Source organism: Hypanus sabinus, chromosome 3, assembly GCF_030144855.1.
Source record: "Hypanus sabinus isolate sHypSab1 chromosome 3, sHypSab1.hap1, whole genome shotgun sequence".
In the NCBI taxonomy this organism is placed as follows: Eukaryota; Metazoa; Chordata; class Chondrichthyes; order Myliobatiformes; family Dasyatidae; genus Hypanus; species Hypanus sabinus.
The window spans coordinates 188,829,964-188,856,917 of NC_082708.1; the positions used below are offsets into that span (position 1 = coordinate 188,829,964).

At 48.1% G+C, this 26,954-nt stretch overlaps 1 protein-coding gene across 3 annotated transcripts in view; it reads left to right on the forward strand.

The window, feature by feature from the left end:
- Window positions 1-26,954, forward strand: part of LOC132391966 (rab11 family-interacting protein 1-like) — a 102,882-nt gene that overhangs the window by 39,440 nt on the left and 36,488 nt on the right. For 2 of the 3 annotated variants that reach the window (XM_059965792.1, XM_059965795.1), the window contains exon 2: window positions 20,668-21,137. In XM_059965792.1, coding sequence (XP_059821775.1) covers window positions 20,668-21,137 — 470 coding nt within the window. Of the gene's footprint in view, window positions 1-11,821; window positions 11,963-20,667; window positions 21,138-26,954 lie in introns of those variants that run through there. The other variant, XM_059965794.1, reaches the window with a different exon arrangement.

Below are 26,954 nucleotides of genomic sequence, written 5' to 3' on the forward strand. Positions count from 1 at the left end.
TGGGAGCTTGTCCCCACTCCCACTCCTCGGCTTGACAACCTTGGAACCTTGCAATACATAATAACAGAGAAAAATGTGAATTACAGAAAGTGTGTGTGTGTGTCTGTATAGAACCATAAAACACTACAGCATAGAAAACAGGCCATTCAGCCCTTCTATTCTGTGCCAAAACTTCATTCTGCTAGTCCAATTGACCTGCACCTAGTCCATAAACCCTCCAGACCTCTCCCATCCATATATCTATCCAATTTTCTCTTAAAACTTAAGAGTGAGCCCGCATTTACCATGTCATATGGCAGCTCGTTCCACACTCCCACCAGTTCCCCTAAACCTTTCCTCTTTCACCCTAAAGCCATGTCCTCTCGTATTTATCTCTCCTAATCTAAGTGGAAAGAGCCTACTCACATTTACTCTGTCTATACCCCTGATAATTTTGTAAACTTCTATAAAATCTCCCCTCATTCTTCTACACTCCAAGGAATAAAGTCCTAACCTGTTCAATCTTTCCCTGTAGCTCAACTCCTGAAGACCCGGCAACATCCTAGTAAATCTTCCCTGCAGTCTTTGAATCTTACTAATATCCTTCCTATAGTTAGGTGACCAGAACTGCACACAATACTCCAAATCTGGCCTCACCAATGTCTTATACAACCTCACCATAACATCCCAACTCCTATACTCAATACTTTGATTTATGAATGCCAGGATGCCAAAAGCCTTCTTTACAACCCTGTCTACCGGTGCCGCCACTTTCAGGAAATTATGTATCTGAACTCCCAGATCCCTTTGTTCCTCTGCACTCCTCAGTACCCTACCATTTACTGTGTATGTCCTACCTTGATGTGTCCTTCCAAAATGCAACACCTCACACTTGTCTGCATTAAATTCCATCTGCCATTTTCTGGTCCATTTTACCAGTTGGTCCAGATCCCTCTGCAAGCTTTGAAAACCACAACGCCTGTCCAGCCTTAGTATCATCAGCAAACTTGCTGATACAATTTACCACATTATCATCTAGATCATTGATATAGACAACAAACAACAATGGTTCCAGCACAGATCCCTGAGGCACACCACTAGTCACAGGCCTCCAGTCTGAGAAGCAATCATCCACTACCACTCTCTGTCTTCTCCCACACAGCCAGTTTCGAATCTAGTTTACAACCTCTCCATGAATACCTAGTGTCTGAACCTTCTGAACTAACCTCTTATGTGGGACCTTGTCAAATGCCTTACTAAAGTCCATGTAGACAACACCCACAGCCTTTCCTTCATCTACTTGCTTGATAATCTCCTTGAAAAACTCTATAAGATTCGTTAGACACAATCTACCATGCACAAAGCCATGCTGACTATCCTTAATCAGCCCTTGGCTGTCCAAAATTAAATATTTAGTGCAAAAAAAGAAATAAAGAAGTAGTGAGATAGTGTTCATGGGTTCGCAGTCCATTCAGAAGTCTGATGGCAGAGGGGGAATACATGGATAGGTACATGGAAGGACAGGGATATGGGCCGAATGCAGGAAATTGAGACTGGCTGGGTGGGCACCATGGACTGGTTGGGCCGAAGGGCCTGTACTCATGCTGTATTACTCCATGACTTTAAGTTCACTAAGAAAGAAATCATATTGACTAAATGGGAAAAAAATTCCGTGGGCAAGCTGGTCTACGTGCCAGGATAGCAGTTGTAATTTTCCAAAGAGCCTTAGTTTCTGGAAAGGTCCCAGCAGACCATTCTGCAAAGAAGCAAGTTTAACCGCAGTTCGTGGAATGAAAAGAAAGGAGATAGTGTGCTACTAATCCGATCACTGTTTGAACATCGAACGTGGAATGTGGACCAGTACAGCACAGGAACAGGCCCATCGCCCACAATTAACTTAATAGTCAAATAGTTAACTATTCTCTTCTACCCAGACAACATCTACAACCTTACACTTTCCTCACATTCATGTGCCTATCCAAACATCCCTTAAAGTCCCTGATGTATTTGCCTCTGCCATCGGTTGGGCATTGCATTCCAGACATCCACTAACCTCTGTTTAAAAAAAAATTGCCCCTCACATCTCCTATGAAATTGTCCCATTTTGTCTTAAATGCATACCCTTTGGTATTTGGTATTCTGACCCTTGGGAGAAAGATGCTGTCCCTCCTCCATTTATGCCTCTTTAGTCTCATGAACCTATATCAGACCTCCCCTCAGACTCTGACATTCCGGAGAAAGCAACCCGAGTTTGTCTAAAGGTTCCAAGATCCAGAACAATATACATGCCGAAATGCTTTTTCTTCGCAAACATCCACAAAAACAGGAGTCCCCCAAAGAATGAGTGACAGTTAAACTTAAGAACCCCGAAGTCCCCCCCCCCCCAGCTCCCCTCCATCCTGTGTGTAAGTGGCAGCAAGCAACAATCCCTCCCCTCCACAGGCAAAGAAACATCGGCGCTCACCACCGAGCACTCAAGAGTGAGCAAAGCAACAGCAAAAACACAGACTTGTAGTTAACCCAAAGACTTTGTGTTTCACCCAGCATTCGACATGCCGCAGGCTCTCTCTCTCTCCGTCATAAGGGAGAAGGAAGTGTCCCCATTTTTCCCAACGAGCGGGGAGACATAACAAACAACTGGCTGGTTTACGACGTTAAAAGTCCGTTACGGTGCTTTTTCTGAGCTCTGTTCCCAAAGAACTCAAAGATCCCAGGTGTTTGGGCACACAGCTGTAGATTTTCCGACTCCCCTGATGACACACGGGTCTCCTGACGTGACACGGCCCCTCGATCCGCCCGCCTCCAGAGCCCCGAGATCCTAGGCTTCCAAATCCGAGCCAGACTTTCAGGCTGAATCCTTGGCATGCCGAACAACAGCCAGTCTTGAAACCCCAAGAATGGGTTCCATTCCCCGGAAAGAACCAAATTCAGCATTTAACTGCAGGTCAGGGTCTTTAAAAGAACCCTGAAAGGCAAAAATAAAGATATTAAAGATGGAAATAGAGCTGTTTCTGAAGATGCAAGGAAGGGAGTCGCTGTTTAGTGTCATCTTAACTTTGCTCTGCCTCCAAAATAGACTCCAACCTCTCGTTATAGCACATGCCCTCTAATCCAGGCAGCACCCTGGCGAACCTCGTCTGCATCCTCTCCAACGTCATTATACCTCATTATACCTCATACTCATACTCCAGGATACTAACTAACTTATGATCCTGCATCTCATTGTCTACCTGCACTGCACCTGCTCTGTAACAGTAACACTTTCTGTTATTGTTTTCCCTCGTCTTCCCCCAATGCACTGTTGTAATGAGCTGGTCTGTAAAGATAAGATAAAGATTAATTTGTCACAGGTTCATCGAGACATTCAGTGAAATGCCTCATTTGCATAAAATCAAATGGGTGAGGATTGTGCTGGGGGTAGCCCACAAGTGTCGCTACACTTCTGGCAACTACATTGAATGTCCCCAGCTCTCTAACCCCACCTGTATACCCTTGGAATGTGGTGAAAACTCATGCAGTCATGGGGTGAACTTACGGGCAGCAGCGGGAATCGAACCATGGTCGCTTGCTCTGTAAAGCTAACCATGGTGTTGTAGTGCTGCCCTAACCTGTGGGTACGGCGTAGGTTGCTGTAAAAATGTTGAATCATGTTACTTAGGATGTTTACCAGAGTGTTTAGAGTTTTGTGTGTTTATAGTGTCAACATGTTTTTGTAGAAGGGAAAGCATTTAATAAAATAACCTTTTGATGGTGTCCCTTGTGGTTTGAGAAGGTGAATGTAATTTGGTATGGATTTTGTGATTAGATTGGTAAAGGTGCTGTGTGGAAGAGCACCACTTGGGTACTAATGTTTACAGAAATAAAGGGTTGTTTGAAGGATGAAAGAGAGAGGAGGTTATTCACTTCAGTAGGAAGCAAGGAGAAACCCCACACCCACCATCCTGGCCGCAAAAGAGTCTTCCAGGTGAGGCAGACATTCGTGTGCAAATCCTCTGGCCTTATTTATTGTGCCTAGAGTATCCACGGTGGTGTTGCCATCCGGAACATGCCCTCTTAGGAGGAGGGCATCAGGAGGAGGTACAGGAGACTGAGGTGACACACAGTGTTTTAGGAACAGCTTCTTCCCCTTCACCATCATAGTCTGGGACATGATAGGTGGAAGAGCAGCCTTATAATTCCCAGAAAGAAATGTAACAATAGAATTGAAAGCCATGTTCTACTCTGATCTGTAATGGGTTAAGTTTTCACCCTACGTAAACATAGAACATGCTACTGTATAAATACAGTGTCAGCTATTTGATCCAGGGTGTTCTGCCAACCTTTTAATGCTCTCCACAATCAATCTAACACTTCCCTCCTACACAGCCCTTTGCCCTCCATTTTTCTTATGTCTATGTCTCTGAAAAGTCTCTCATCAGCCTCTATACCCACGCTGGTAGCGTGTTCCAGGAACCCACCATTCTGTGTTTTCTTAAGAAAGACTTGCATCTGATATTAGCCCTAGGCTTTGGTCCACTCAGCTGAAATGATGTCCTCTGGTATTGGCTGTTGTTGGCCTGGGAAAAACACACTGGCTGTCCACTCTGTCTGTGCCTCTTGGGATCTCCAGAAAATTTGAGAATCACAGGTTACTGCCCGGAACGTGGGAGACTAAGGGGTGATTTGCTAAAGGTATACAAATTTATGAGGGGTACAGATATGGTAAATGCAAGTGGGTTTTTTCCATTAAGGTTGGGTGTGACTACAATTTGAGGTCAGGGGTTAAGGGAAACCTGAGGGGGAGCTTTTTCACTCAGAGTGTGCTGAGAACGTGGAACGAGGTGCCAGTGAAAGTGCTGGATTCGGGCTTGATTTCAAAGTTCACAGTAAATTTATTATCAAAGTACATATACATCATCATATACAACCCTGAGATTCATTTTCTTGCAGGCATTCTCAATGAATCCATAACAATATAATAACCATAATGGAACCAATGAAAGAGCATCAATTTCTCTAACTTCCATTAATGCCTCCAGCAACCCCTTTTCCCTCTCTCACCTTCTTATCTGCCCATCGCCTCCCTCTTGCGCCCCCCACCCCACCTTTTTCCTTCTTCCATGTCCTTCTGTCTCTTTTACCAATTTCCCAGCTCTTTGCTTCATTCCCTCCCCCTTCAGGTTTCACCTGTCACCTCGTGTTTCTCTCTCCCCTCCCTCCAACCTTCTAAACCTACTCCTCAGCATATTTTCCCCCAGTCCTGGCGAAGGGTTTTGGCCCAAAATGTCGACTGTACTTCTCTCCACAGATGCTGCCTGGCCTGCTGAGTTCCTCCAGCATTGTGTGTGTGTTGCTCGGATCTCCAGCGACTGCAGACTTTCTCTTGTTAGAGAACGATAATTCAGCAAGGATTAGATTTGCCAAAGGGTCTGTTTCTTTGGTTTAGTGCTCTGTGATTTACGGCTGGGGTTTACTTTTGCCCAACATTCACTGCCACTGCACACAGAATCATTGTGGTGTTTCAAGTATTTGATCACTGTGTCAAATAATTATCACTAAATCTTAAATCCTACAGCAGATTAAAATATACCCAGCTATTGATCGCAGGTTGTTATACCATCACTTTGTGTGTAGACCGAGTCTTTCTAAATATCATTTTGCTGGGTGAGGTAAGTTTTATCACATCTTCAGTCTGCTCTTGTTGACCTTTTCAGATTCTCAGATTGCACCAGAGACTAAATATTCTGTTCCCAACTTAATGTTAAACTGCCTTTCCACGTGTGTGTTAAGTGAAGGAGACGGGCCCAATTACACGGTTTGATGGCAAATGATCCAATTGTGCCCAATGCAGCTGCTTCTTTAGTCTAATATAAAATGTCAACATAGCTTCTGTCTCAGACAGTGAGCTTGGAATAATTTCACAGTCTGGAGAAGACGCTGTGTGAAGAGACCATGTAAAGAGTTTGACATTGGGACATGTGAGGACCAATGGAAGGTAACGTACAGTCAGTGGTTACATTATTAGGCACCCCCTGTACCTAATAAAGTGGCCACTGATTGTATATACTCATGGTCTTCTGCTGCTGTGGCCCATCCACTTCAAGGTTCGACATGCTGTGCATTCAGAGATGCTCCTCTGCCCACCACTGTTGTAACATGTGGAGGAAACCAGAGCACCCGGAGGAAACCCACACAGTCACTTCCCTGGCTTCCCACACTTTGCCGTCCTGTCAGCTTGAACCAGCCTGGCCATTCTTCACTGAATTCTCTCATTATAAGCTATTTTTGTCTACAGAACTGCCACTTAATGTCTTTTTTTTTTACGCAATCCTCTGTAATTTCTAGAGACTTGTGTGTGAAAATCCCAAAGGATCAGCTGTTTCTGAGATACACAGACCACCCCATCTGGCACCAACAATCACTCCACAGTCAACATCACTCAGATGGCACCTCTCCCTCATTCTGATGTTTGGTCTGAACCTCTTGATGATATCTGCATGCTTTTAGTGAGCAGGTGTACCTAATAAAGTGGCCACTGAGTGTATATGGTTACTGGCAGAACTCTTAATAGCATTGATATACAGAGGGATCTTGGAGTTGAGGTCCATAGCTCCCTGAGCATTGGCAGCAGGTTGATAGAGTGGTAAAGAAGGCTTGTGGCATGCTTGCTTTCATTAGTCAAGACAATAAATATTAGGATCAAGATGTCTCATTGCAGTTGAATAAAACTTTGGTTGGGCAACTCTTGAAGTATTGTGTGCAAGTCTGGTGACCCTATTACAGAATGGATGTGGAGGCTTTGGGGAGGATGCAGAAGAGGTACACCAGGATGCTGCCTGGATTAGGGAGTAGGAGCAATATGGGACAAACGTGGGTTGTTTTCACTGGAGCGACGGAGACAGAGGACAGGCCTCGAAGCTGAGTGTTTTGTCATCTGCATGAATACGTGTCTGCACTGGTGCAATGAAAAGCTTACTTGCAGAGAAACCTGAGAGAGGTTATGGAGGAGTCATTTTCCCCGAGTAGAAATGTCTGTAGGTGGACCGTGAAGAGCGATGTGGCTGGTTGCATCACCATCCGGTATGGAGGGGCCGCTGCACAGGATCAGAAGAGGCTGCAGAGGGTTGTCAACTCACCCAGCTGCATCATGGGCAGTAGCAGCCCCAGCATTGAGGCCATTTTCAAAAGGCGATCTGTTAGAAAGGCAGCATTCATCATTAAGGACCCAATCGCCCAGGACATGCCAACGTCTCAAATCCCCATCGTTTTACTAAGCTCCAGCAAGTACAGGCCCAGAGCCATCAAACTCTACTCATACATTAACTCTTTCAGTCCTGGAATTATTCTCGTGAACCTCCTCTGGACTCTCTTTTCTTAGATTAGAGGACCGAAACCGATCATAGTACTCCATGCAGTCGGACCAATGCCTTATAAAACCTCAACATTACATCCTTTCTCTAGTAATCTAGTCCCTTTGAAATGAATGCTAACATTGCATTTGCTTTCCTTATCACCGACTCAACCTACAAATTAACTTTTAGAGAGTGCTGTACAAGAATGCCAAGTCCGTTACACCTCTGATTTTCCAATTTATTCCCTGTTTAGAAAGTAGTATACACCTTTATTCCTTCTACTAAAGTGCATTGACCACTCACTTCCATACACAATATTCCATCTGCTACTTTGCTGATTCTCCCAGTCTCAGTCCTTCTACAGACATCCTGCTTCTTCAACACGACCCGCCCCTCCTCTAGCTTTGTATCTTGCCATAAAGCCATCAATTCCTTCATACAAATCATTGGCACATACATGAAAGGAAGCAGTCCCAATACCGACCCTTGTGGAACACCACATGCCATCAGCATACAACCAGAATTGGCCCCCTTTTATTCCCATTCTTTGTCTCCTGCTAATCAGCCAGTCTTCTATCCATGGTAGTATTTTTACTGTATTACCACAGACTCTTAGCTTGTCAAGGAGCCTCATGTGCTGCACCTCGACAAAGGCTTTATGAAAATCCAGATACACTATCTGGACAAATCTGGATTTTCATAGTGAAGGGTGTGAAGTTACCATGACTAGGGAGAAGTTTCTTGAGAAACTGGAAGGTCTGAAAGTAGATAAGTCACCTGGACCAGATGGTGTACACCCCAGAGTTATGCAAAGAAGGCTGAAGAGGTCATGGAGGCATTAGTAATGATCTTTCAAGAATCACTAGAATCGTTCTGGAGGACTGGAAAATTGCAAATGTAACTCCACTCTTCAAGAAGGGAGAGAGGCCGAAGAAAGGAAATTATAGGCCAGTTAGTCTGATCTCAGTGCTTGGGAAGATCTTTGAGTTCATTACTAAGGATGAGGTCTCTGGGTACTTGTAAGCATGTGATAACATAGGCCATAGTTAGCATGGTTTCCTTAAGGGAAAATCTTGCCTGACAAATCTGTTGTAATTCTTTGAAGACATAACAAGCAGCATAAACAACAGACAATAGGTGCAGAAGTAGGCCATTCAGCCCTTTGAGCCAGCACCACCATTCACTGTGATCATGGCTGATCATCCACAATCAGTACCCTGTTTCTGCCTTCTCCCCATATACCTTGACTCCGCTATCTATAAGAGCTTTATCTAACTCTTTATTGAAAGTATCCAGAGAATTGGCCTCCACTGCCTTCTGGGGCAGAGCATTCCACATATCCACCACTCTCTGGGTGAAAAAGTTTTTCCGCATCTCAGTTCTAAATGGCCTACCCCTTATTCTTAAACTGTGGCCTCTAGTTCTGGACTCACCCATCAGCGGGAACATGCTTCCTGTCTCCAGTGTGTCCAATCCCTTAATAATCGTATATGTTTCAATCAGATCTCCTCTCATCCTTCTAAATTCCAGCGGATATAAGCCCAGTCACTCCAATCTTTCAACATATGACAGTCCCGCCATTCCAGGAATTAACCTTGTGAACCTACACTGCACTCCCTCAATAGCAAGAATGTCCTTCCTCAAATTTGGAGACCAAAACTGCACACAATACTCCAGGTGGGGTCTCTCCAGGGCTCTGTACAGCTGCAGAAGGACCTCTTTACTCCTATACTCAATTCCTCTTGTTATAAAGGCCAGCATGCCATTAGCTTTCTTCACTGCCTGTTGTACCTGCATGCTTGCTTTCATTGACTGATGTACAAGAACACCTAGATCTCATTGTACTTCCCCTTTTCCTAACTTGACACCATTCAGATAGTAATCTGCCTTCCTGTTCTTGCCACCAAAGTGGATAACCTCACATTTATCCACATTAAACTGCATCTGCCATGCATCTGCCCACTCACCCAATCTGTCCAAGTCACCCAGCATTCTCATAACATCCTCCTGACATTTCACACTGCCACCCAGCTTTGTGTCATCTGCAAATTTGCTAATGTTACTTTTAATCCCTTCATCTAAATCATTAATGTATATTGTAAATAGCTGCGGTCCCAGCACTGAGCCTTGTGGTACCCCACTAGTCACTGCCTGCCATTCTGAAAGGGACCTGTTAATCTCTACTCTTTGTTTCCTGTCTGCCAACCAATTTTCTATCCATGTTAGTACCCTACCCCCAATACCATGTGCTCTAATTTTGCCCACTAATCTCCAATGTGGGGCTTATCAAAGGCTTTCTGAAAGTCCAGGTACACTACATCCACTGGCTCTCCCTTGTCCATTTTCATAGTTACATCCTCAAAAAATTCCAGAAGATTAGTCAAGCATGATTTCCCCGTTTGTAAATCCATGCTGACTCGGACTGATCCTGTTACTGCTATCCAAATGTGCCGTTATTTCATCTTTTATAATTGACTCCAGCATCTTCCCCACCACTGATGTCAGGCTAACTGGTCTATAATTCCCTGCTTTCTCTCTCCCTCCTTTCTTAAAAAGTGGGATAACATTAGCTACCCTCCAATTCACAGGAAATGATCCTGAATCTATAGAACATTAGAAAATGATTACCAATGCATCCACGATTTCTAGAGCCACCTCTTTAAGTACCCTGGGATGCAGACCACCAGGCCCTGGGGATTTATTAGCTTTCAGTCCCATCAGTCTACTCAACACCATTTTTTGCCTAATGTGAATTTCCTTCAGGTGCTCCGTTACCCTAGGTCCTTTGGCCACCATTACATCTGTGAGATTGTTTGTGTCTTCCCTAGTGAAGACAGATCCAAAGTACCTGTTCAACTCATCTGCCATTTCCTTGTTCCCGATAATAAATTCACCCGTTTCTGTTTTCAAGGGCCCAACTTTGGTCTTAACTAATTTTTTCCTCTTCACATACCTAAAGAAACTTTTACTGTCCTCCTTTATATTCTTGGCTAGCTTACCTTCATACCTCATCTTTTGGAGAATTGGTTGATGTTATATGCTTGGATTTTCAGAAGGCCTTTGACGAGGTGCCACACATGAGGCTGCTTAATAAGCTACGAACCCATGGTATTACAGGAAAGATCCTAGCATGGACAAAACAGTGGCTGATTGGTAGGATGCAAAGAGTGGGAATAAAGGGAGCCTTTTCTGGCTGGCTGCAGTGACTAGTGATCTTCCACAGAGGTCTGTGTTATAACCAATTCTTTTTACATTATTTGTCAATGATTTGGATGATGGAATTGATGGCATTGTTACAAAGTTTGCAGACTGTGTGAAGATAGATGGAGGGGCAGGTGGCTTTGAGGAAGCAGTGAGGCTACAGAAGGACTTAGGAGAATGGATAAAGAAATGGCAAATGAAAAACGGTGTCAAGAAGTATGGTCATGCACTTTGCTAGAAGAAAGTGGTGACTTTTCTAAGTGGAGAGAAAACACAAAAAACTGAAGTGCAAAGGGACTTGGGTGTCCTTGTGCAAGATTCCGTAAAGGTTAATTTGCAGGATGAGACTGTGTTAAGGAATGCAAATCAAAGCAAAGATGTAATAATGAGCTTTTATCAACACTGGTGAGGCCTCACTTGGAGTATTGTGAGCAGTTTTGGGCTCCTTATCTTCAAAAGGATGTGCTGACACTGCAGAGGGTTCAAAGGAGGTTCACGAAAATGATTCCAGGATTGAATTGCTTCTCAGATGAAGAGCATTTGATGGCTCTGGGTCTGTATTCACTGAAATTCAGAAGAATGAAAGGTGACCTCATTGAAACCTATCAAATGGTGAAAGGTCTTGATAGAGCGGATAAGGAGAGCATGGTTCCTATAGTGGCAGAGTCTAAGACCAGAGACAACAGCCTCAGAATAGAGGGGTATCCTTTTAGAACAGAGATGAGGAGGGATTTCTTTAAGCAGAAGTGGTGAATCCATGGAATTCTTTGCCACAGGCAGTTGTGGAGGCCAAGTCTTAATGTATATTTAAGGTAGAGGTTGATAGATTTTGATTGGTCTGGGCATTAAGGATACAGGGAGCAGGCAGTAGATTGTGGGTGAGAGGAAAATTGGATCAGCCATGATGAAATGACGAAGCACACTCAATGGGCCAAATGGCCTAATTCTTCTCCTATGTCTTATGGTCTTGTGGTTGAAGTGATACATACTACATTGAGTTACAATAAAGTTTGACAATGAACAACAGAAATTGTTAAAATATTCCCTTCCTCATCTCTGAGGCACTCTCTCTCCTGCCATCCTCAATGGTCCTGGAACACCTCCATGGTGCCCGTGGACACTGTGTCCTCTTTCCCCAAGGATAGCTGGGCAAGAACATGTCCCCTGGAAGACTGGCAGGCAGTCAGGAAGAAGGCGGGTTTGAGGGATTACTGTCTACGAATAGCAGACTCCCCCTTCCACCACCCCCGCTCCCGGGGGGATCTAAATTATAGACTTGGCAAGCAATTCCAGTCCCAGCAGGAAGTTTGCTAACTGTTTGTCTGCAGGCTGACACAGACTCTTCCGTCTCCCTCTCCTTTGTTGTTTTCCCTCCACCTTTCCTCCATCGTGCTCTCCCCTCCAGCTCTCGGCACTTCCATCGTTTAGGACTTTTTAAATTTTACGTACAGGTTTGACGAACTTTTGACTTTCAGAGGGGTTGGTGGGGTGTGAAAGGGTCTGGTTTTCCTGTTGTTTTGTTGCTGTTCTATATTGGCGGCGTAGTGTTCTACTGAACGTGGTGGGCCTGTTTCATTGGCACCGGAATGTGTGGTGACATTCGTGGAGTGTTAACACAAATGACACATTTCACTGTATGTTTTGTTGTACGTGTGACATATACAGTATAGATATCTGAATCTCAATTTCAATTTACCTTGCTATGCCCTTGCACCTTAATGTCTGCCTGTACTACATTTCCTCTGTAGAGGCTTTTTCTCCCTCAAGTTGAGGTGAGACTAGAACTAGAGGTCATGGGACATGGTTAAACACTGAAGTTTTTAAGGGGAACTACTTCTCTCAGAAGGTGGTGAGAGTGTGGAATGAGTTGCTACAGCTTCTCTTATGAAGAGTAAAAGAGAGACGAGAGTGGATATCGGAGCACTGGCAAATGATGGTAGCAGGTTCATAATGGGGGACAAAGAAATGACAGAGGAACTTAATAAGTTTTTAGTATCAGTCTTCACTGTGGAAGACACTAGCAGAATACTAGAAATGTGATTGTGTCAGGGGGCAGAAGTGAGTGCAGTTGCTATTACTAAGGAGAAAGTGCTTAAGCAACTGAAAGGTCTGAAGGTAGGTAAGTCACCTGGACCAGATGGTGTGCGCCACAGGGTACTGAAAGAGGTAGCTGAAGAGGTTGTGGAGGCATTAGTAATGATCTTTTAAGGATCACCAGAATCTGGAATGGATCCTGAGCACTGGAAAATTGCAAACGTCACTCCACTCTTAAAGAAGGGAGGGAGGCAGAAGAAAGGAAATTATAGGCCAGTTAGCCTGACCTCAGTGGTTATGGAGTCGATTAGGACGTGGTTTTGGCAAATTGGAGGTGCATGATAAGGTAGGCCAGTTTCCTTAAGAGAGAATCTTGTCTGTCAAATCTATTGTAAATAACAAGCAGGTTAGACAATGGAGAATTGGTGAACGTTGTGTACTTGGATTTTCAGAAGGCCTTTGACAAGGTGTCACCCGTGAGGCTGCCTGACAAGATAAGAGCCCATGGTATTACAGGAAAAAGACAGTTAGACAATACTCATGAAGTGGTAACATGTCTTCTGAGACCACGTCCAACCCGTGGACTGTCCCTGCTCACTGCCCGGTACTGTGTGCGGCCATTTTCACTGCCCTGTGACAGCATCGCGTCTACTCGGGAACTTGGCTAACCGAACCCTGCTTTGGACTCTCAGGTCTCTGCTTCCTGCAGATAAAGTGAGCTCCGTCTCATTAACCACACCCTCCCACACCCCGATTGGAAGCTGCAATGTAACCAGTCACAACCCCCTTGCAGTGATACCTCTTGGAGCTCATCTGCAGTGTAAAGGCAATGCCTGATCTTGAGAATCAACGGGTAACCAAGGCAATGGTGCAGGAGATCCGGTCAATGGACCTGGAATCCTACCAAGTGGAGGGGTTCATGGTTACAGTCCCCACTCCCAGCCCTGGTTCCTTGAATAATATTCTAAACAAAGAGATTCTGCAGATCGATAGCAACACGCTGGAGGAACTCAGCAGGTCAAGTAAAATCTATGGAGAGGAATAAACCGTCCTGATGAAGGGTCACAGCCGGAAACGTCGACTGAATGATATTCTGGTCTTTGAATCAGAATGTTATTGATTAGCACTGTACAATATTTCCCGGTATAGTATGAGAGAAGACTGCCGTGAGGTGAGAAATATTCCTGAGCTCAGGTAAAGATTCCCTTTATTTGTCACAGGTCCATTGAAACATATAGTGAAATGTGTCACTTGTGCCAATGACCCACAGTCTGAGGATTATACTGGGGGAAAGCAAGTGTTAGCACGATTCTGGTGCTAACAACTTACTAATCCTAACCCGTACGTCGTTGGAAAATGGGAAGAAACTGGTACACACAGAGGAAACCCACTTGGTCATGGGGAGAATGCAGAAACTCCTTAAGACAGCAGTGGAATTGAACCCCAGTTGATGATTGCACTAACCCTGTGCTACCGTGCCATCAGATGTTGTGTAAAACTGAGGCTGCAAGATGCATCAAAAAGCTCCTTCAAAGCTAATTTGAAGAGCTGCCAAACACTGATTGACGACTAACCAATCCCTCAATTAACATAGTTGAAACTACTGGGGGCATGTGTTTCTAATTGACAGAGGTTCTGAGGCAGAGTGAAGGGCATTAGACAGCATGCAAAGCATCCAGAGGCAGTACAGGGAAAACAATAACAGATTGCAGAATAAAATGTTACGGTTACAGAGACAGGGCAGCACAGACAGATAATAATGTGCAAGAATCCATCTTATCATTCTAAGGGACCATTCAATAATCATTAATTTAGAGTTAGAGATGCAGCACTGTAACATGTCCTTCTGTACCACCCAATTACACCCATGTGCCCTACCAACCGGTACGTCTTTGGACTGTGGGAGGAAACTGGAACACTGGAGAAACCCATGTGGCCATGGGGAGAGCGTACCAACTTCTTCCAGACAGCGGCAGAAATTGTATCAGGGTGGCTGACGCTAACTGGGGGGGCGGTGGGAACAGGAATGAATAGTGAGCCTGATGCTGCTCTTTGCCCAGCATGGGCATCTCTTCCATTTATCCAAAAGAGCACGTGAACCTGATCGTTAACACATCTCATGACACACCTTTCAGGACTGTCAGCCTCAGGAAGTGGCCCTTCATTCCTCCAACTCTGTGCCAACCCACCAACCACCCGTTTACTCTAATCCTACATTCTCACCAACTTCTGACGGCCCCTCGCCCCATATCCTCCCCCTCATCCACATGCTTGGGGGCAATTTTAAGCAGACCTATTAACCCAATGACCCTGCATGTCTGTGAGAGGTGGGACGAAACTAGAGGACCCAGAAGAAACCTTGGAGAAGACCACAAGACGTAGGAGCAGAATCAGGCCATTCAGTCCATCAGTTAGAACATAGAGTACAGCACAGGGACAGGCCATTCGGTCCATCAGTTAGAACATAGTGTACAGCACAGGGACAGGCCATTCGGTCCATCAGTTAGAACATAGAGTACAGCACAGGGAGAGACCATTCAGTCCACAATGTTGTGCCAAGCCAAGTAAAAAGCAAATCAAAATCATCCAAACACTAATCCCTCCCACCTACACCATGTCCATATCCATCCAAAAGCCTTCAATGTATTTGTCTCTACCACCACATTCCAGGCATCCACCACTCTCCGAGTAAAGCACCTACCCCCCTCACCTTCAGTGCGTGCCCTCTGGTATTAGACATTCCTACCCTGGGGTCTATGCCTCTCGTAATCATGTAAACCTGCATCAGACCTCCCCTCTGCCTCTGCTGCCACCACCCAAGTTTACCCAGCCTCTCGTTCAGAGCCATGCTCCAGAACTGTATGCAGTGCTCCAGATGTGGCCAAACCAGAGTTTTATAAAGTCTGCTCTGCCATTCACTAATGGCTGGTTTATTTTCCCTCTCTGAGAACTGCTGTGCTGGATTTGGAGCAGGTCGAGGAGAGCTTTTCAAGAATGGATCCCAGGCGTAAAAGGATTAACGTACAAGGAATGCTTGATGGCTCTGGGCCTGAACTCAGTTTAGCAAGATACAAGGGATTTTTCAGAGAAATGTACAGAATATTGAATAGCATATTGCACTGTACTGTAGCAGCCCAAATTTCAAGATATATGTCTCTGATAATAAACCTGATTCTGATTCAGGTTCTGAGTGGACATGGAGTGGAAGTTTCCAGTAGTGGTGGAGCCTAGGACCAGAGGGCACAGCCTCAGAATAGATGGGTGGCCCTTTAGAACCGAGATAAGGAGGAATTTCTTCAGTCATATGGTTGTGACTCTGTGGAAGTCGTTGCCACAGAGAGCTGGGGAAGCCAAGTCATTGGGAGTATTTAAGGCGAAGGAAGACAGGTTCTTGATTAGTCAGGGTGTGAAAAGTTACAGGGAAAAAGCAGGAGAATGGGGTTAATGTCTATAGTCCAACTGGATCAGTAATAGTATGTGAATGGTAGGGGTATGGAAGGCTATGGTCCCGGTACAGGTCAATGGCAGAAGGCAGTTTAAATGGTTCGGCAAGGACTAGATGGGTCGAAAGGTCTGTTTCTGTGCTGTACTTTTCTATGACTAAATTATTCCTAATGATTTAGGAATCCTCCTTGGGGGTGAGGGCAGGGAATTCCAGAGTTTAATCACCCACTCGGAGAAGAAGTCCCTTTGCACCTAGTTTTAAATGATATGGTTTAAAATGTTCAGTTGCAAATGTCTGGTTCATTTTCTTGCAACTAATTTTTGCTGTTAATGGCAAAGTTGGTGAACACATAACTTATGGCCTAAGCCCAACAGGATATATTTTAAAATAAAAATGTGGCCCGTCGCAAGATGCAAGCCGGGTTAATTGAGCTGGAGGAGCACAGGAAATCTGAGTGTTCATTTGGACTTGTCCCAGGTTTGAGTGGATGTCACTGAAGATAGATTAACATCAATTACTGACTGCGCACTAGGCACTGGCAGAGAGATGGGGCGATAACTGCGGTGTTACCTCGCTCTGATCTCACTAGTAACATCAGACCCAGACTGCAAGTCAGGGCAGCACATCGCTACAGCTTAGACTAATCCGCCACTGATCCCAGCCCCCAGTGCTTGTCTGTGTGGAGTTTGCACATTCTCCCTGTGACCAAGATGCCTCCACAGTACTGTGCAAACGTGTTAGGCACATAGGTACAGCTAGTGTGCCTAAGATTTTTGTACAGTACTGTATTTGTCAACGCCGACCGGAGAGCGAGTTTGTAAATCTGGTCGTAGCAAAGTGGCAAGGGTGGGGCGCCACGGGAGGGGTGTGGGACAGGTGGCAGAGGAGTGCCAGGGGCAAGTGGGGTGGGTAGCGCAGGTGCCACCCAGCCCTGAGACACCAGGCAAGGTAATTTGATTCCAAACAATTGGTTTATTAATCATTACAGTATGTCTGCCTGGTGCTTCTCGCTCCCTCCCCTCTCCCTCCCCTCTCCCTCCCCTCTCCCTCCCCTCTCCCTCCCCTCTCCCTCCCCTCTCCCTCCCCTCTCCCTCCCCTCTCCCTCCCCTCTCCCTCCCCTCTCCCTTCCCCTTTTCCTAACCACTATTCCCCCTCTCTCTGCCCCCTTCCCACTCTCGGTCCACAATAGAGACCCAGATCAGAATCAGGTTTATCATCACTCACATATTTCATAAAATGTTTGTTTTTTTTTGGCAGCAGCAGTACAGTGTACTACATAGAATCACTACAGTACTGTGCAAAAGTCCTGGCACTCTAATTATAAATATGTGCCTAAGATTTTTGCACAGTACTTTGGTTCTACCCCAGTGTCCTCCCCACAACAAATCCAACCAGCCATTTGACTCCATGATTGCTTACTGAGGATGCAGTCTAATTTTCGAAGGGCAGTGTCCATCATTAAGGACCCCCACCACCCTGGGCTTGTCCTGTCCTCAGTACTACCATCGAGGAGGAGGCCACTCACGCAATGTATCAGTAACAGGTTCTCCCCCCCCCCCAACACCACCAGAGGTTTGTTCCATGCACCACATTAACTGCTACTCTCTTATTTGTTTTGCTGACTGCATTTTTCATTGAAATCCCAATAGATTTGTGCAACGTGATTTCTATAAATTACCAACCTTATCATGTTTACTCAGGCAGAGATCAGTGTAGACAGACTAAAGCAGCCAGCATAATCAAAGTCCCCACCCACCCTCTTCTCCCCCTCCCATTGGGCAGAAGATGCAAAAACACAAGAGATTCTGCAGATGCTGGAAATCCAGAGCAACACACACGCACACTGGAGGAGCTCAGCAGGTCGGGCAGCATCCATGGAAATGAATAAATTAACAACATTTTGGGTCTGGACTGAAAGGGAAAAGGGGAAAGACTAGAATAAAAAGGTGGGAGGAGAGGAAGGTGGCTAGCTGGAAGGTGATCTGTAAAGCCAGGTGGGTTGGAAAGATAAAGGACTGGAGAAGAAGGAATTGGATGGACAAGGAGTGGACCGTGGGGAAGGGGGAGGAGGAGGGGAAGTGATAGGCAAGTGACATGAAGCAAGAGGTCAGGGTAGGGAATAGAAGAGGGGACAAGGAGGGTAACAATATTTACCAGAGAAAGGAATCAGCATTCATGCCATCTGATTGGAAACCACCCAGATGGAGTACAAGGTGTTGCTCCTCCACCCTCAGTGGAAATGAATAAAGAGTTGACGTTTCAGACCAAGATCCTGCTACAGGATTCTCCACCAGGCTTAAGAACAGCCTCTAGCCCACTGTATGTTCCCCTTGTAAGTTAAGATGGAGTCTTGACTTAACAATCTACGCTTTCTGGTCTGCCCACACGGCACTTTCTCTGTAGCTGTAGCACTTTATTCTACAATCTGTTATTGCTTTCCTTTGTAAGATTAACTTTATTTATCATGTACATGGACTCATCAAAACACAGTGAAATGTGAGGCAACAATTTATTTTGCACTGGCTGTTGTTTTTCCCTTGTAATGAGACGATGTGTATGGCTGGTGAGCAAGACAAGGGGTTAGAGCACACTTGGAATATTGTGTTCAGTTCTGGTCGCCTCATTACAGGGAGGATGAGGAAGCTTTAGAGAGGGTGCAGAGGAGATATACCAGGATGCTGCCTGCCTTATGAGGACAGGTGGAGCAAGCTATGGCTTTTCTCTTTGGTGCGAAGAGGGATGAGAAGCAGATTTTGTTATGCAGGGGACAGTGGGTACCTGGAATGAGCTGCGTGGGATGATGGTGGGGCAGATGCGATGTGGCTGTTCAGGTGGCTCGTAAACAGGCACTTCGATATGAAGAGAATGGAAAAATATTGACATTGTACAGAGGGAACTAGATGGGCTGATTGGCCTGTTCCTGTGCTCTCGTTTGTTTTTCTATTTTTATATTTATTTAGAGATGCAGAATGGTAACAGGCGCTTTCGGCCCCAGGAACCCACATCTCCCAGTTACACCCACATAACCACTAAACTTACTAATCCGTATGCGTGCCTTTGGACTGTGGGAGGAAACTGGAGCACCTGGAGGAAACCCACACAGTCATGGGCAGAACATACAGCCTCCTCCACCCCACCCCCGGCCCCTCACTAACTTTCCCCAGATGCTCACATGGTGCCCGCTACATGATGCATTCTAGAGAGGCAGCTCGCTGTCTGGGCTCCCAGGTGAACAGCAGAACCGGGGGAGAGGTGGGCGCCACAGAAATGGAGATGTAAAACTAAGTTGTGGTCACGAGGCTGCAGTTGATCCCTGGATCGTGATGACGCCAGGGTGAGCCACGGCAGTGCTTATATCAAATGACAGATTTATCATTGATCGCATCATGGGCAGAGGCTCCTCAACAGTATGATGAAAGACTCGGAGACCTGACAACACCGGTGCTTTAAACCCATATAAATCCCTCTCATTGCTCACCTGTTTTGTATTGCTTGTAACGCTAACCACAACGCCGCCATGCCACATTCACATGATTTTCTTCTCCCTCAAGTTGTAAACTCATCATGGGCACCGTCCTCCCCAGCATCAAACTCAGCTAGCTCCATCATGGCTCTGTCCTCCCCAGCATCAAACTCAGCCAGTTCCATCATGGGCACCAGCCTCACCAGCATCAAACTCAGCCAGCTCCATCATGGGCACCGTCCTCCCCAGCATCAAACTCAGCCAGCTCCATCATGGGCACCGTCCTCCCCAGCATCAAACTCAGCCAGCTCCATCATGGGCTCTGTCCTCCCCAGCATCAAACTCAGCCAGCTCCATCATGGGCTCTGTCCTCCTCAGCATCAAACTCAGCCAGCTCCATCATGGGCTCTGTCCTCCCCAGCATCAAACTCAGCCAGCTCCATCATGGGCTCTGTCCTCCCCAGCATCAAACTCAGCCAGCTCCATCATGGCTCTGTCCTCCCCAGCATCAAACTCAGCCAGTTCCATCATGGGCACCGTCCTCCCCAGCATCAAACTCAGCCAGTTCCATCATGGCTCTGTCCTCCCCAGCATCAAACTCAGCCAGTTCCATCATGGGCACCGTCCTCCCCAGCATCAAACTCAGCCAGCTCCATCATGGGCTCTGTCCTCCCCAGCATCAAACTCAGCCAGCTCCATCATGGGCTCTGTCCTCCTCAGCATCAAACTCAGCCAGCTCCATCATGGGCTCTGTCCTCCCCAGCATCAAACTCAGCCAGTTCCATCATGGGCACCGTCCTCCCCAGCATCAAACTCAGCCAGCTCCATCATGGCTCTGTCCTCCCCAGCATCAAACTCAGCCAGTTCCATCATGGCTCTGTCCTCCCAGCACGAAGACATTTCAAACGGCTATGCCTTTAAAAAGGTAGAATCTATCATTAAAGACCCCCATGCCCTCTTCTCATCACTATCAGCAGGGAAGAGGCGCAGGAACCGGAAGACTAAATGATTCAGGAACAATTTCTTCCCCTCTACCATGTACACTACCTCACCACTTTTTTCTTGCTCTCTCTTTGCACTAATTACTTAATGTTTTATGCATGTTTCTTATTGTAATTTGTTTTTATTATGTCTTCCTCTGTACTTCTGCCACAAAGCAACAAATTTCACGATAAATGGCAGTGATATTAAACCGGATTCTGATTCTGCTCCAGGTGGTATAAGCTGTCCTCGAAGCCCAGTCAGAAGGAGAAGGAACGAGGAGAGATCCAGGTCAGCATTCAGTTTGTCCGCAACAACCTGACGGCCAGCATGTTCGACCTGTCCTCGAAGGAGAAGCATCGGTCGGCCCTGGACAAACTCAAGGACAAGGTCAAGGGCAAGAAGAGGCACGAGAGCCTGTCGGCGGAGTCTGCCTCGGCCATCGTCCCGAGCAGTGTGATGCAGATCACTAGCGACGAGGAGTTCAGTGAGAAGGGAACACCAGAGAAAAAGTCCAAGAAGAGCTTCTTCTCAAAGCACAAGCTTCACAGGTCGTCACTGACCAAGTCCAATACTTCGCTGAGCTCACAGCAGAGCATGAAATCTTTGGAAAGCATGAGTAGTAACACCGGGATAACCAACCTGCCATCTCCGAAATCCACCACCTCTCCTGGCATCTTCCATCCTCCGCAAACCAAGCCAAGTAAGGAGACTGGCGAAGTATTATTGGTGTAATGAGTCCTGTTGGTAGCTATGGTTGTAAACAATCCAGGAACAATCCAGTGATGTCAGTGAGTAGCTTACCAAGGGCATGGACATCATGCGTCAGACACAGAGTGAAACTCCCTCCACACTGTCCTATCACACACTCTCGGGGTCAGACACAGAGTGAAGCTCCCTCCACACTGTCCCATCACACACTCCCAGGGTCAGACACAGAGTGAAACTTCCTCTACACCATCCCATCACACACTCCCGGGGTCAGACACAGAGTGAAGCTCCCTCCACACTGTCCCATCACACACTCCCGGGGTCAGACACAAAGTGAAGCTCCCTCTACACTGTCCAATCACACACTCTCGGGGTCAGACACAGAGTGAATCTCCCTCCACACTGTCCCATCACACACTCCCGGGGTCAGACACAGAGTGAAGCTCCCTCTACACTGTCCCATTACACACTCCCGGGGTCAGACACTGAGTGAAACTCTATCTACACTGTCCCATCACACACTCCTGGGGTCAGACACAGAGTGAAACTCTGTCTACACTGTCCCATCACACACTCTCGGGGTCAGACACAGAGTGAAGCTCCCTCTACACTGTCCCATTACACACTCCCGGGGTCAGACACTGAGTGAAACTCTATCTACACTGTCCCATCACACACTCCCGGGGTCAGACACAGAGTGAAGCTCCCTCTACACTGTCCCATCACACACTCACAGGGTCAGACACAGAGTGAAGCTCCCTCCACACCGTCCCATCACACACTCCCAGGGTCAGACACAGAGTGAAGCTCCCCCTACACTGTCCCATCACACACTCCCAGGGTCAGACACAGAGTGAAGCTCCCTCTACACTGTCCCATCACACACTCCCAGGGTCAGACACAGAGAGAAGCTCCCTCTACACTGTCCCATCACACACTCCCGGGGTCAGACACAGAGTGAAGCTCCCTCCACACTGTCCCATCACACACTCTCGGGGTCAGACACAGAGTGAAGCTCCCTCCACACTGTCCCATCACACACTCCCAGGGTCAGACACAGAGAGAAGCTCCCTCTACACTGTCCCATCACACACTCCCGGGGTCAGACACAGAGTGAAGCTCTCTCCACACTGTCCCATCACACACTCCCGGGGTCAGACACAGAGTGAAGCTCCCTCCACACTGTCCCATCACACACTCCCAGGGTCAGACACAGTGAAGCTCCCTCCACACTGTCCCATCACACACTCCCGGGTCAGACACAGAGTGAAGCTCCCTCCACACTGTCCCATCACACACTCCCGGGGTCAGACACAGAGTGAAACTCACTCCACACTGTCCCATCACACACTCCCGGGGTCAGACACAGAGTGAAGCTCACTCCACACTGTCCCATCACACACTCCCGGGGTCAGACACAGAGTGAAACTCACTCCACACTGTCCCATCACACACTCCCGGGGTCAGACACAGAGTGAAACTCCCTCCAAACTGTCCCATCACACACTCCCGGGGTCAGACACAGAGTGAAACTCACTCCACACTGTCCCATCACACACTCCCGGGGTCAGACACAGAGTGAAGCTCCCTCTACACTGTCCCATCACACACTCCCGGGGATCAGACACAGAGTGAAGCTCCCTCCACACTGTCCCATCACACACTCCCGGGGTCAGACACAGAGTGAAGCTCCCTCCACACTGTCCCATCACACACTCCCGGGGTCAGACACAGAGTGAAACTCACTCCACACTGTCCCATCACACACTCCCGGGGTCAGACACAGAGTGAAGCTCACTCCACACTGTCCCATCACACACTCCCGGGGTCAGACACAGAGTGAAACTCACTCCACACTGTCCCATCACACACTCCCGGGGTCAGACACAGAGTGAAACTCCCTCCACACTGTCCCATCACACACTCCCAGGGTCAGACATAGAGTGAAACTCACTCCACACTGTCCCATCACACACTCCCGGAATCAGACACAGAGTGAAGCTCCCTCCACACTGTCCCATCACACACTCCCGGGATCAGACACAGAGTGAAGCTCCCTCCACACTGTCCCATCACACACTCCCGGGGTCAGACACAGAGTGAAGTTTCCTCTACACTGTCCCATCACACACTCCCAGGGTCAGACACAGAGTGAAGCTCCCTCTACACTGTCCCATCACACACTCCCGGGATCAGACACAGAGTGAAGCTCCCTCCACACTGTCCCATCACACACTCCCAGGGTCAGACACAGAGTGAAGTTTCCACTACACTGTCCCATCACACACTCCCAGGGTCAGACACAGAGTGAAGCTCCCTCTACACTGTCCCATCACACACTCCCGGGATCAGACACAGAGTGAAGCTCCCTCCACACTGTACCATCACACACTCCCAGGGTCAGACACAGAGTGAAGTTTCCTCTACACTGTCCCATCACACACTCCCGGGGTCAGACACTGAGTGAAGCTCCCTCTACAATGTCCCATCACACACTCCCAGGGTCAGACACAGAGTGAAGTTTCCTCTACACTGTCCCATCACACACTCCCGGGATCAGACACAGAGAGAAGTTTCCTCTACACTGTCCCATCACACACTCCCAGGGTCAGACACAGAGTGAAGCTCCCTCCACACTGTCCCATCACACACTCCCGGGGTCAGACACAGAGTGAAGCTCCCTCCACACTGTCCCATCACACACTCCCGGGGTCAGACACAGAGTGAAGCTCCCTCTACACTGTCCCATCACACACTCCTGGGGTCAGACACAGAGTGAAGCTCCCTCTACACTGTCCCATCACACACACTCCTGGGGTCAGACACAGAGTGAAGCTCCCTCCACACTGCCCCATCACACATCCCGGGGTCAGACACAGAGTGAATCTCCCTCTACACTGTCCCATCACACACTCCCGGGGTCAGACACAGAGTGAATCTCCCTCTACACTGTCCCATCACACACTCCCGGGGTCAGACACAGAGTGAAACTCCCTCCACACCGTCCCATCACACACTCCCGGGGTCAGACACAGAGTGAAGTTTCCTCCACACTGTCCCATCACACACTCCCGGGGTCAGACACAGAGTGAAGTTTCCTCCACACTGTCCCATCACACACTCCCGGGGTCAGACACAGAGTGAAGTTTCCTCCACACTGTCCCATCACACACCCCTGGGGTCAGACACAGAGTGAAGCTCCCTCTACACTGTCCCATCACACACTCCCAGGGTCAGACACAGAGTGAAGTTTCCTCCACACTGTCCCATCACACACTCCCAGGGTCAGACATAGAGTGAAGCTCCCTCTACACTGTCCCATCACACAATCCCAGGGTCAGACACAGAGTGAAACTCCCTCTACACTATCCCATCACACACTCCCGGGGTCAGACACAGAGTGAAGCTCCCTCTACACTGTCCCATCACACACTCCCAGGGTCAGACACAGAGTGAAGCTCCCTCCACACCGTCCCATCACACACTCCCAGGGTCAGACACAGAGTGAAGCTCCCTCTACACTGTCCCATCACACACTCCCGGGGTCAGACACAGAGTGAAGCTCCCTCCACACTGTCCCATCACACACTCCCAGGATCAGACACAGAGTGAAGCTCCCTCTACACTGTCCCATCACACACTCCCGGGGTCAGACACAGAGTGAAGTTCCGTCCACACTGTCCCATCACACACTCCCGGGGTCAGACACAGAGTGAAACTCCCTCCACACTGTCCCATCACACACTCCCAGGGTCAGACACAGAGTGAAACTCCCTCCACACTGTCCCATCACACACTCCCGGGGTCAGACACAGAGTGAAACTCCCTCCACACTGTCCCATCACACACTCCCAGGGTCAGACACAGAGTGAAACTCACTCCACACTGTCCCATCACACACTCCCGGGGTCAGACACAGAGTGAAACTCCCTCCACACTGTCCCATCACACACTCCCAGGGTCAGACATAGAGTGAAACTCACTCCACACTGTCCCATCACACACTCCCGGGATCAGACACAGAGTGAAGCTCCCTCCACACTGTCCCATCACACACTCCCGGGATCAGACACAGAGTGAAGCTCCCTCCACACTGTCCCATCACACACTCCCGGGGTCAGACACAGAGTGAAGTTTCCTCTACACTGTCCCATCACACACTCCCAGGGTCAGACACAGAGTGAAGCTCCCTCTACACTGTCCCATCACACACTCCCGGGATCAGACACAGAGTGAAGCTCCCTCCACACTGTCCCATCACACACTCCCAGGGTCAGAAACAGAGTGAAGTTTCCTCTACACTGTCCCATCACACACTCCCAGGGTCAGACACAGAGTGAAGCTCCCTCTACACTGTCCCATCACACACTCCCGGGATCAGACACAGAGTGAAGCTCCCTCCACACTGTCCCATCACACACTCCCAGGGTCAGACACAGAGTGAAGTTTCCTCTACACTGTCCCATCACACACTCCCGGGGTCAGACACTGAGTGAAGCTCCCTCTACACTGTCCCATCACACACTCCCAGGGTCAGACACAGAGTGAAGTTTCCTCTACACTGTCCCATCACACACTCCCGGGATCAGACACAGAGAGAAGTTTCCTCTACACTGTCCCATCACACACTCCCAGGGTCAGACACAGAGTGAAGCTCCCTCCACACTGTCCCATCACACACTCCCGGGGTCAGACACAGAGTGAAGCTCCCTCCACACTGTCCCATCACACACTCCCGGGGTCAGACACAGAGTGAAGCTCCCTCTACACTGTCCCATCACACACTCCTGGGGTCAGACACAGAGTGAAGCTCCCTCTACACTGTCCCATCACACACACTCCTGGGGTCAGACACAGAGTGAAGCTCCCTCCACACTGCCCCATCACACATCCCGGGGTCAGACACAGAGTGAATCTCCCTCTACACTGTCCCATCACACACTCCCGGGGTCAGACACAGAGTGAATCTCCCTCTACACTGTCCCATCACACACTCCCGGGGTCAGACACAGAGTGAAACTCCCTCCACACCGTCCCATCACACTCTCCCGGGGTCAGACACAGAGTGAAGTTTCCTCCACACTGTCCCATCACACACTCCCGGGGTCAGACACAGAGTGAAGTTTCCTCCACACTGTCCCATCACACACTCCCGGGGTCAGACACAGAGTGAAGTTTCCTCCACACTGTCCCATCACACACCCCCGGGGTCAGACACAGAGTGAAGCTCCCTCTACACTGTCCCAGCACACACTCCCAGGGTCAGACACAGAGTGAAGTTTCCTCCACACTGTCCCATCACACACTCCCAGGGTCAGACATAGAGTGAAGCTCCCTCTACACTGTCCCATCACACACTCCCAGGGTCAGACACAGAGTGAAACTCCCTCTACACTATCCCATCACACACTCCCGGGGTCAGACACAGAGTGAAGCTCCCTCTACACTGTCCCATCACACACTCCCAGGGTCAGACACAGAGTGAAGCTCCCTCCACACCGTCCCATCACACACTCCCAGGGTCAGACACAGAGTGAAGCTCCCTCTACACTGTCCCATCACACACTCCCGGGGTCAGACACAGAGTGAAGCTCCCTCCACACTGTCCCATCACACACTCCCAGGATCAGACACAGAGTGAAGCTCCCTCTACACTGTCCCATCACACACTCCCAGGATCAGACACAGAGTGAAGCTCCCTCTACACTGTCCCATCACACACTCCCGGGGTCAGACACAGAGTGAAGTTCCGTCCACACTGTCCCATCACACACTCCCAGGGTCAGACACAGAGTGAAACTCCCTCCAC